The sequence below is a fragment of the Notothenia rossii genome (genome assembly GCF_949606895.1).
Source record: "Notothenia rossii genome assembly, chromosome: 11".
NCBI classification, from domain to species: Eukaryota; Metazoa; Chordata; class Actinopteri; order Perciformes; family Nototheniidae; genus Notothenia; species Notothenia rossii.
Window position 1 is genome coordinate 60,100,991 of NC_136910.1, and position 12,573 is coordinate 60,113,563.

At 42.9% G+C, this 12,573-nt stretch overlaps 2 protein-coding genes across 4 annotated transcripts in view; both read right to left on the reverse strand.

The window, feature by feature from the left end:
• Nucleotides 1-24: 24 nt before the first annotated feature.
• Nucleotides 25-7,204, reverse strand: il7r (interleukin 7 receptor; the record flags this gene model as incomplete). The annotated part of the gene is made up of 9 exons (XM_079659996.1): nucleotides 25-606; nucleotides 1,592-1,664; nucleotides 1,759-1,837; nucleotides 1,918-2,068; nucleotides 2,145-2,287; nucleotides 5,054-5,211; nucleotides 5,419-5,533; nucleotides 6,191-6,793; nucleotides 6,916-7,204. 9 exons carry the CDS (start codon nucleotides 7,202-7,204, stop codon nucleotides 427-429), a joined length of 1,791 nt encoding a protein of 596 aa, XP_079516122.1. The 3' UTR covers nucleotides 25-426.
• A 3,925-nt stretch (nucleotides 7,205-11,129) lies between these two features.
• The window catches only part of myo5b (myosin VB), a 76,086-nt gene continuing 74,642 nt past the window's right edge, over nucleotides 11,130-12,573 (reverse strand). For all 3 annotated transcript variants that reach the window (XM_079659228.1, XM_079659226.1, XM_079659227.1), the window contains exon 39: nucleotides 11,130-12,145. In XM_079659228.1, coding sequence (XP_079515354.1) covers nucleotides 11,993-12,145 — 153 coding nt within the window. In that variant the 3' untranslated portion in view covers nucleotides 11,130-11,992. The remainder of the gene's footprint in view (nucleotides 12,146-12,573) is intronic.

The window sequence follows — 12,573 nt, forward strand, 5'->3', positions numbered from 1 at the left end:
TGAATGTAAACACACCATGACTCGTCACTTTTAGATTTTATTATACCTGTATATGCATCCATAAAGCTCTAATAACAACATTACAATGACAACCTGAGGAAATACAGAATATGCATCATTAACATCTCTCTGTGGTTAGACACGTGAAGCAGCTTGAAGGTCGTTCGGTAGTAACGACCTTCAACAGATTAAAATAATTTGATGAAGTTTCTTGCTTACATTGTTTTCTATGATATGTGTAGTATTAAATCACGGTAAAATATGTTCTTGTTGTTGGTATCTACATGAGATAAGCCCCGCCTCCTCTCCAGTGTGTATAGTTTGAGTGACACGAGTAAACACCAATGATCTTCATGCCCCCTATTTATGAAATGTAAATATATATATTTATGATATTGTAATATATTGCCCCGTCATGTTTCCTGTTCAGTCGCTCTGCATGAAGCTGGACATGGTGACATACTCATTGCCCCCCCCACTTCCCCCGCCACAGGACAGCTCCTCTGAGGAGGAGGGGCCAGTGGGGGAGGGGGGAGGGGCAGCCTCCCCCGTTTTCTCCAGCTTTAAAGAACTGAACTCCTCCGGCCTGAGGGTCAACATGAGGCCCTGCAGAGAGAAAACACTGCTGTCAGTTTCCTGCTTCCTGTCTCTGTTTCCTGTCTCTGTTTCCTGTTTCCTGTTTCTGTCTCTGTTTCCTGTCTCGGTTTCCTGTCTCTGTTTCCAGTTTCCTGTTTCCTGTCTCTGTCTCTGTATCCTGTTTCTGTCTCTGTTTCCTGTTTCTGTCTCTGTTTCCTGTTTTTGTTTCCTGTCTCTGTTTCCTGTTTCCTGTCTCTGTTGCCTGTTTCCTGTCTCCTGTCTTTGTCTCTGTTTCCTGTTTTTGTTTCCTGTATCTGTTTCCTGTCTCTGTTTCCTGTCTCTGTTTCCTGTTTCTGTCTCTGTTTCCTGTCTCTGTTACCTGTCTCTGTTTCCTGTCTCTGTTTCCTGTCTTTGTCTCTGTTTCCTGTCTCTGTTTCCTGTCTCTGTTTTCTGTCTCTGTCTCCTGTCTTTGTCTCTGTTTCCTGTTTCCTGTCTCTGTTTCCTGTCTCTGTTTCCTGTCTCTGTTTCCTGTTTCTGTTTCCTGTCTCTGTTTCCTGTCTCTGTTTCCTGTCTCTGTTTCCTGTCTTTGTCTCTGTTTCCTGTCTCTGTTTCCTGTTTCTGTCTCTGTTTCCTGTTTCCTGTCTCTGTTTCCTGTCTCTGTTTCCTGTCTCTGTTTCCTGTTTCTGTCTCTGTTTCCTGTCTCTGTTTCCTGTTTATGTATGTGTTTCCTGTCTCTGTTTCCTGTTTCTGTTTCCTGTCTCTGTTTCCTGTCTCTGTTTCCTGTTTCTGTTTCTGTCTCTGTTTCCTGTTTCTGTCTCTGTTTTCTGTCTCTGGTTTCTGTCTCTGTCTCCTGTCTCTGTCTCCGTTTTCTGTCTCTGTTTTCTGTCTCTGGTTTCTGTCTCTGTCTCCTGTCTCTGTCTCTGTTTTCTGTCTCTGTTTTCTGTCTCCTGTCTCTGTCTCTGTTTTCTGTCTTTGTCTCTGTTTCCTGTCTCTACCTCCTGTCCCAGGGCCTCACCTTGTTGCTCTTGCAGATGTGCATCAGAGTGTGTTTGGGGTGAGGGATGTTCGGCCACACGTAGCTGAATATTCTGTCAACGGGAGACAAATGGAAGTATATATATATAAATATATATAAATATATATAATATAATATAGAGTGTTGCACAGGTGAGTAAAGGACACCTGTTCTTCAGGAGCAGCAGGAGTCCTGAAGGCAGTAGCAGCAGCAGAACCAGCAGCCCTCCAATCAGAGCCGGGCGTCCTGGACACAGATCATTAACCATGAAGATCATTACACAGCTGAATGATGTGGATGTGAGAGCAGAGAGTAGTGTGTCTCACGGGGGGGGGTCAGCGGCGGGGTCAGCGGGAGGGTCAGGGTCGGGCTCCAGGAGCTCCAGCTGCCCTGCAGCCCGTTAACAGGCAGAGAACGACCTCTGACACGGTACTGATCCAGAACCAGCAGCAGGGAGGGGGAGGACAGGTTCTGCAGCTGAGACATTCATACATGACGATCATATATAACAACAACAACAATAACAATAACAACAATAATAATAATAACTCACAGTGGAGCGCCCCCCCCTCCACAGCTGGATCTGGAACAGCTGGTTGTCGTCCCTCAGGTAGTCGTTGCTGTCGGGGCTCTGGAGGCGGATCAGAACCTGAGAATCCATCAGGGAGAGGCTCACCTGTGGAGGGCGGGGCTTCACTGGGGGGGGGATACACATGGAGTTATATATATATATAGAGTTCATCAGCGAGAGGCTCATCTGGGGGGAGGGGCTTCACTGGGGGGGGGGATACACATGGAGTTATACACATATAAAGGCCCTGACACACAAAGCAGTCACCAGAGAACTCACCGACGTGTTCTCCTGCGTCTTGGCCATGTGTCGCACTGGAACACACTGCAAAGACTTCAGCCGAGCACCTACGAACTGCGCATGCGTGAGTGGCAATAACTCTCCTTACCAGCAGGCGGCGGTAGTGTTTATTCGTCATTCAAAAGAGGCAACAACCGGAAGACAGAGAAGAAGAACAGACTGCGTAATATAAACAAACAACAAATAGCTCGTCCATCGAAAAACATGTTTCGTGCGGTACTGGAGCTATCAGCCATTGAGTGTTGCTTGTGGACATTCTCAAGCAACCGTTTCGCTTCTCATGCACTGATTCGCTAGCTGAACAGCCAATCAGAGTGATTTCTTTGTCCGACGGCCTGTGGCCGACGCACGGCCGATTCAACATGTTGAATCGGCCGTGCGGCGGCCATGAAAGGCCAAATAAGGCGTGTCACGGCCGACGGTGCGGGACACACCAAATTGAGCTTGGGCGACAGGGCACGCTTCGTCATCCGACTAACGAAAACGGCCGATTTCGGCCTGGTGTGTCAGGGGCTTTAGGCTCGTTTGAGACGAGTGAGACCGACGCAGACCTGCGTAATTGCGATCGCCGTCTTGCTCGTGCGTTGCATGATGGTTAGTCATTTTGTCCGACTTGCTCTGGAGGCTCGCCTACATGAGACGTTGAAATCTCGCGGGACAAAGACGCCCGCAGACTTGAGAGCGAGGCGAGCTAGGCGGCGCAGTTCCTCTCCACGGGCTGCGGAAGCGAAATGCTTGATGGGAAAGGACTCGCTGGTATCTCGAGCTGAGCGCTCATTGGTGGGTTTTACCCCGTGCTGCTGATGAAGCTCTCCAATTGGCTCGGCAAAAGTTTGTTGTTGTTTTGTGTCAGTTTTACGTCGCCACTTCCATTCACATCATTCTTCCACAATGTTTATCATCATGAAATAATATCTATATATTTTATACTATACTTGCACTGCTTACTGTTTTCATACTTTATATATCTTTGCATATTCATACACACTGTTCATACTGCTCTCAGGCTGCTGTGTGTATCTAGTGTATTCATACACACTGTTCATACTGCTCTCAGGCTGCTGTGTGTATCTAGTGTATTCATACACACTGTTCATACTGCTCACAGGCTGCTGTGTGTATCTAGTGTATTCATACACACTGTTCATACTGCTCTCAGGCTGCTGTGTGTATCTAGTGTATTCATACACACTGTTCATACTGCTCACAGGCTGCTGTGTGTATCTAGTGTATTCATACACACTGTTCATACTGCTCTCATGCTGCTGTTTGTATCTAGTGTATTCATACACACTGTTCATACTGCTCACAGGCTGCTGTGTGTATCTAGTGTATTCATACACACTGTTCATACTGCTCTCAGGCTGCTGTGTGTATCTAGTGTATTCATACACACTGTTCATACTGCTCACAGGCTGCTGTGTGTATCTAGTGTATTCATACACACTGTTCATACTGCTCTCAGGCTGCTGTGTGTATCTAGTGTATTCATACACACTGTTCATACTACTCTCAGGCTGCTGTGTGTATCTAGAGTATTCATACACACTGTTCATACTGCTCACAGGCTGCTGTGTGTATCTAGTGTATTCATACACACTGTTCATACTGCTCTCAGGCTGCTGTGTGTATCTAGTGTATTCATACACACTGTTCATACTGCTCTCAGGCTGCTGTGTGTATCTAGTGTATTCATACACACTGTTCATACTGCTCTCAGGTTGCTGTGTGTATCTAGTGTATTCATACACACTGTTCATACTACTCTCAGGCTGCTGTTTGTATCTAGTGTATTCATACACACTGTTCATACTGCTCTCAGGCTGCTGTGTGTATCTAGTGTATTCATACACACTGTTCATACTGCTCTCAGGTTGCTGTGTGTATCTAGTGTATTCATACACACTGTTCATACTGCTCTCAGGCTGCTGTTTGTATCTAGTGTATTCATACACACTGTTCATACTGCTCACAGGGTGCTGTGTGTATCTAGTGTGTTCATACACACTGTTCATACTGCTCACAGGCTGCTGTGTGTATCTAGTGTATTCATACACACTGTTCATACTGCTCTCAGGCTGCTGTGTGTATCTAGAGTATTCATACACACTGTTCATACTGCTCTCAGGCTGCTGTGTGTATCTAGAGTATTCATACACACTGTTCATACTGCTCTCAGGCTGCTGTGTGTATCTAGTGTATTCATACACACTGTTCATACTGCTCTCAGGCTGCTGTGTGTATCTAGTGTATTCATACACACTGTTCATACTGCTCTCATGCTGCTGTGTGTATCTAGAGTATTCATACACACTGTTCATACTGCTCACTATTACATTACATCACATCTCACTTGTTAGTCGCTTTTATCCAAAGCGACTTACATACTCAACACTGTGGACAATCCCCACAGGAGCACTTTGGGGTGAAGTGTCTCAGGGACACGACGACATGCGGACTGCAGTGGGGTTTGAACCTGATCCCAACACCAACGCTCAACCCACTGCACCACACGCCTCAATGTTCATACTGCTCACACTACACATGGAGTTATATATATACATATATTCCTATAAATGATGGTGTCTCACCGACAGTCTTCAGGTCCAGGGTCCGGCTGCGGCTGCCCCCCCCCCTCAGGAGCAGAGTCACTCTGTACTGGATCACTGGGTTCAGGAGGGGGGGGGAGACCAGGGGGGGGGGGCCGGAGACATTGTAACATCTGGACCCAGTGCTGACATCTGTGTAACTACAGACAGACACACACACACACACACACACACACACACACACACACACACACACACACACACACACACACACACACACACACACACACACACACACACACACACACACACACACACACACACACACACACACACTTTCCGTGAACCCAACAGAAGAAAGCTGTCATTTGGAAATAAACTCCTTATTATTAAAATGAAATATTCACCAGATGCTCATTTTCTCCAAAGCCTCTTCATCTTCATCATCCTCACCTCCCCCCCCCCCCAGCTGACAGCTCAGACTGCAGCCGGACAGCAGGAGGTTGGAGGAGCACACCACCCCTTCATGAGATATGACATCATATATATATATATATAATATATATATATATATATAATATATATTATATATATATATATATATATATATTATATATAATATATATATATATATAATATATAATTTTATATATATATATAGGGGGAGACAGAGGGGGGACAGATATAATGTAATGTACAATATATAATAAATAATATAATAATATTAAATATTAAATATAATATTAGGAGTTAGTGAACCTGTAGAGTTTAACATAAACTCAGTTAGGAGTACAGTATATATATTTACTGTATATTTATTTACTGTATATTTACTGTATATATATATGATGTAAACACACATAAATGAATAATGATATTAAAAAAGATCAGTCAGCATTTCATCATTTATGATTGTATTTAACGTGTTCATATAATCTTGACCATCAGTACATTCATATTTATATTTAATGAAATAAGAAATATGAGGACTTTTAGTTACGTTAAGTATACAGAAGTATTGATAATACTGTGTATTTGATACTTTTACCCCTAAAAAGGGAGGACCCTTAACGCCTTGTTTCAGATAGTCTCAACATGTTTACAGTCTTTGACCTTTTATGTATTTTATTTAGAAATGTTTTAACTAAGGATTTCATGAGTTTGCAAAGTGTTTCTGACCTGAGTCTCTGTCTCCGTCTCCGTCTCCGCTGAGAGCCCGAGCCGCCGCAGCAAGGAACAGAACCAGGACCAGGACCCGTACCATTGGGGCTCCAGGACACCAAATAACCAGAACCAGCAAGACTTGAATCAGCAAGACCAGAACCAGCAAGACCTGAACCAGCAAGACCAGAACCAGAACCAGCAAGACCTGAACTAGCAAGTCCAGAACCAGCAAGACCTGAACCAGAACCAGCAAGACCAGAACCAGCAAGACCTGAACCAGCAAGACCAGAACCAGAACCAGAACCAGCAAGACCAGAACCAGCAAGATCAGAACCAGAACCAGCAAGACCAGAACCAGAAGGGTTCGGGATGAACTCCAACAAACTCTGCTGAATATATGTGAATACTGTCTCTGCAGATCTGTGTATATGAGTCTCTCTGAGCAGACCCCCCCTCTGAGGTTTGTGCCTCTCTGCAGATCTGTGTATATGAGTCTCTCTGAGCAGCCCCCCCTCTGAGGTTGGTGCCTCTCTGCGCTCAGTATATCGTTCAGCGACAGGAAGCAGCGGTTACTCTCAGGATGTAAATCAGAAAAACATCTCAGAGTTTTCAAGCTTCCTGCTCAACACCCAGACAAACACTCTGTTCTCAGGAAACTTCTCAATCTGCAGATCATCAGAACCATCAGAAACATCAGAACCCATCCAGAGATCATGACCTCTCTGATGATGATCCATGACCTTTCTGATGACCCATGACCTCTCTGATGACCCATGACCTCTCTGATGATCCATGACCTCTCTGATGATCCATGACCTCTGATGACCCATGACCTCTCTGGTGATCTATGACCTCTCTGATGATGATCCATGACCTCTCTGATGACCCATGACCTCTCTGATGATCCATGACCTCTCTGATGATCCATGACCTCTCTGATGATCCATGACCTCTCTGGTGATCTATGACCTCTCTGATGATGATCCATGACCTTTCTGATGACCCATGACCTCTCTGATGATGATCCATGACCTCTCTGGTGATCTATGACCTCTCTGATGATGATCCATGACCTTTCTGATGACCCATGACCTCTTTGATGATGATCCATGACCTCTCTGATGACCCATGACCTCTCTGATGATGATCCATGACCTCTCTGATGATGACCCATGATCAATGTCAATCAATCAATCAATCAATGTTTATTTATATAGCCCAATATCACAAATGTTACATTTGTCTCAGTTTGTACAGAATATCAGTATGACAATACGACACCCTCTGTCCTTAGACCCTCTGTCCTTAGACCCTCACATCGTACAAAGAAACACTTCCAGAGAAACCCCACAGTTTAAAGGGGAACATGGGAGAAACCTCAGGGAGAGCAACAGAGGAGGGATCCCTCTCCCAGGACGGACAGACGTGCAATAGATGCCGTGTGTAAATTGAAAAGATAATACATTTGCAACATAGGTAGTCCAAATGTTTGGAAATGCATGTGTGTATAATAGGAAGATGAATCCACGAGGATATCCATCCAGGACTTATGATCCAGGACCACAGCCACGACTCAAGATCCAGGACTCGCGATCCATGACACAGGACCGCAGGATCATCCATGACTCCGGATCCCGGCGTATATAGACACCAAAAAGAAATACATTTGGGGAAGCTGGGTTAATCGGAACATGAGAGTACACAGGTATAGACAGAGAGAAGGAAGAAGTAAGATGTCCCCCGACCAACTAAGCCTATATCAGCAAAACTAGGGGCTGAATCTAATCAGCCCTAACTATAAGCTTTATCAAAAAGGAAGGTCTTAAGCGCACTCTTAAAAATGGATAGGGTGTCTGCCGTCCGAACACAAACTGGAAGCTGATTCCACAAAAGTGGAGCTTGATAAGAAAAGGCTCTGGCTCCCATTGTACTTTTAGAGACTCTAGGAACAACCAACAACCCTGCATTCTTGGAACGCAATGCCCTAGTAGGACAGTAGGGTATAATGAGTTCTTTAAGGTAAGATGGCGCCTGCCCATTAAGGGCTTTGTAGGCGAGAAGAAGAATTTTAAATTCTATCCTGTGTTCTATAGGGAGCCAGTGCAAGGCAGCCAGAACAGGAGTAATGTGGTCCCTTTTCCTAACTCTGGTTAGTACACGAGCTGCAGCATTTTGAATCAACTGAAGCGACTTGACTGACTTCTTGGTACACCCTGATAATAAGGAGTTACAATAATCCAGCCTTGAAGTAACAAATGCATGGACTAGTTTCTCTGCATCGTTTTGAGTCAAGATATGCCTGATTTTTGCAATGTTACGTAGATGGAAGTAGGCGGTCCTTGAAATTGATTTTATGTGGGTGTTAAAGGATAAATCCTGATCAAATATAACACCAAGATTCCTTACAGTCTCACTGGAGGCCAAATTAATGCCATCCATAGTTAGTATATCTTTAGATAATTTGTTTCGTAGATTCTTCGGGCCAAGTACAATAACTTCGGTTTTGGTCGTGTTTAACATCAAAACATTTAAGGTCATCCACGTTTTTAAGTCCTTGAGGCAGTCTTGAATTTTATTTAGATGATTAATTTCATCAGGCTTGATTGATAAATATAGTTGAGTCTCATCCGCATAACAATGAAAGTTTACAGAATGATTCCTTATAATATTGCCTAACGGAAGCATATATAGTGTGAACAAAATAGGTCCGAGCACTGAGCCCTGTGGCACTCCATGGCTAACTTTGGTTTGCATGGAAGATTCATCGTTGACACGTACAAACTGAGAGCGTTCAGATAGATAGGACCTAAACCAGCCTAAAGCAGTTCCCTGTATGCCAACTAAGTGCTCTAGTCTTTGCAATAGGATATCATGGTCGATAGTATCAAATGCAGCACTGAGATCGAGCAAGACAAGAATAGAGACAAGTCCCTTGTCAGAGGCTATTAGAATGTCATTTGTGACTTTAACCAGAGCTGTCTCTGTGCTATGTTGTGTTCTAAAGCCAGACTGAAAATCTTCAAATAAATCATAGTTTTTTAAGTAATCACACAGCTGTTTTGCGACTGCTTTCTCAAGAATTTTTGAGAGGAATGGAAGATTAGAAATAGGTCTATAGTTGGCTAAAACCTCTGGATCGAGGTTGTGCTTTTTAAGAAGCGGTTTTATCACTGCTACTTTGAATAATTGTGGAACATAGCCTGAAATAAAGACATATTCATAATATTTAATAAAGAAGTGCTAATTAATGGAAAAACTTCTTTTAACAGTTTAGTTGGAATCGGGTCTAAGATGCACGTTGATGGTTTAGAAGAGAGAATCATTGAATTTAATTGTTCAAGGTTTATGGCTGAAAAGCATTCTAGTTTACTATCTAGTGTAATATTATTAGAACCTCCGTTTCCGGGAGCTGTTGATAACACTATACTGGTCAAAGGCAAGAGGTCATTGATTTTGTTTCTAAGAGTAACAATTTTATCGTTAAAAATGGGTTTAACGTGACCTCTCTGATGATGATCCATGACCTCTCTGATGATGACCCATGACCTCTCTGATGACCCATGACCTCTCTGATGATGATCCATGACCTCTCTCATGATCCATGACCTCTCTGATGACCCTTGACCTCTCTGATGATGATCCATGACCTCTCTCATAATCCATGACCTCTCTGATGACCCATGACCTCTCTGATGACCCATGACCTCTCTGATGATGATCCATGACCTCTCTGATGACCCTTGACCTCTCTGATGATGACACTGATGTTAACATTTTCTCATAGCCTTCTGTATATTATGAGGACTTCTCGTAGACTTCTATACATTATGAGGACTTCTCGTAAACTTCTATACATAATGAGGACTTCTCGTAAACTTCTATACATTATGAGGACTTCTCGTAGACTTCTATACATAATGAGGACTTCTCGTAAACTTCTATACATAATGAGGACTTCTCGTAAACTTCTATACATTATGAGGACTTCTCGTAAACTTCTATACATAATGAGGACTTCTCGTAAACTTCTATACATTATGAGGACTTCTCGTAGCCTTCTGTTAGCCACAGCTAGCTGTGCATTAGCATCGTCTACAGTTTGACACATTATGACGTCATGAAGATCTGATTTCTGAGGAAACAGAGAGCCCGATGTTTCAGCTTCAGACATACTGAGGTTTACCTGTATATCTGCTTACCTGTAAACATGTTTACGTGTATATGTAATACATGTGTGTGTGTGTTCTGCAGGAGGTGTTGCAGCCGTGCAGCAGAGAGGTTTCAGAAATGAATTGTCACCACTTCCTCTTCCTGTCCGCCGCTCATCCTCACAAAGATCCCTCTGAAACATAGCAGCCAGACACTCAAATATATCAAATAAACTAAATATAACATGGACCATGGTGTGTGTGTAACAGGTGTGTGTACCACCTGCCTGCAGGTAACCACAGTCAGTAACTGATGGAGGTTTGAGGTCTCTGGGAACCCTCTCGTGTGCCGCTCTCACGCCGGAGACTGAAGACCTCATTGTTATTCAGGTTACTTTATAATCCGTCGGTGCAACACAGGAAATAACGGTTCACTTCGACTGTATGTCAAATAATATCAAACCTGTTTTACGTTTCTGTTCATAAAACACGTCTGACGTGAATTTAGTTTTTTATATTTAAAAGTTTATTCCATTCCACTCAGATTAGACTAAAAATAAAACTGAATATAGTTTCTGTTGTAAAAAAACAGAATTATTTAAAGTGAAATAGATTAAACTGTTCACCCCCCCCCTCCACCAGACCCAATACCTGCTGATTTATTGATTTATTAACACCGCATCAAAAGTATAATGAAAGCTTTCTCTCGATCCGCTCAGCGTCCAATAAGACGCGTCTGAAATCAGAATCATCAATAAAAAACGATTTTGTTTTTGTTGTGAAGTTCAAGAAAATGTAGAGTTGGCTTTTTGCAGAAAACATATTTTATTAACGTCTGAAGAGACGGAGGACAGGAATCATCAATCATTTCACAATCAATCCCAGAGCTTCATTCAGAAAACATTTAGAGTTTAAACTTCACTGTAAATCTGTGAGATCTTTAGAAAATACATTATTAATAATCATCAGGGAAGAAATAAAACTCTAACCAGCTCCATAACTAGTGTTAATGAGTGCAGTTCATTAGAGTGTTAATAATGAGTGCAGTTCATTAGAGTGTTAATAATGAGTGCAGTTCATTAGAGTGTTAATAATGAGTGCAGTTCATTAGAGTGTTAATAATGAATGCAGTTCATTAGAGTGTTAATCATGAGTGCAGTTCATTAGAGTGTTAATAATGAGTGCAGTTCATTAGAGTGTTAATAATGAGTGCAGTTCATTAGAGTGTTAATAATGAATGCAGTTCATTAGAGTGTTAATCATGAGTGCAGTTCATTAGAGTGTTAATAATGAGTGCAGTTCATTAGAGTGTTAATAATGAGTGCAGTTCATTAGAGTGTTAATAATGAGTGCAGTTCATTAGAGTGTTAATAATGAGTGCAGTTCATTAGAGTGTTAATAATGAGTGCAGTTCATTAGAGTGTTAATAATGAGTGCAGTTCATTAGAGTGTTAATAATGAGTGTAGGGGGTTCAGACTCAGATGTCAGGTAAAATGCAGATTGAAGTCAGTTTGGTGAATTTCATAAGTTAGTTATTCATTTATCACACAATTGAGCAGAAAGATAGAAAGACACAGAAATATAAAAGAAGAGACGTTCATGATATTAAAGCTAAAGCCTGTGGCTGTGTAGATAAAAATTAATAAAGATATTAATATGTTAATCGGCTCAGACTCTGCTGAGGAAGTCGAGTCCGAGCGAGGCCGGGATGAGCAGCGTCTCCAGGCTCAGCGCCGACGGGGCATACGGGAACAGAACCGGGAATGAGAATTTGGTATCGACCAACAGCTGACCGGCGTCGGGCCGCTGCTGGGGGCGGTTCTGAAACAACAACAGGAAGCACAGCGTCAACAACAGGAAGCACACCGTCAACAACAGGAAGCACACCGTCAACAACAGGAAACACTACGTCAACAACTGGAAACACTACGTCAACAACTGGAAACACTACGTCAACAACAGTGGCCTGTACTCTGAATCCAGTCCAACAGACCCTGGATATCTCCGAGTCATCTTAACTAACCCTAACAAAGAGATCTCGCTAAGCGGTCCTACGACGTTGGTTATCAACTCGGTAACTCAAGCCAGGGTGTCTCTGTCCGGCTGAGTGCTTAATATTAGACATATGAAGAAGTTAAACTTTAAACATCCATGACTTAAACACTTGATCCAGGATCAAAGCCACATAGCTGCACCTGCAAGGTGAATACAGCTGGTAACAGAACAAGTGTTTGAATGCGTACATGAAC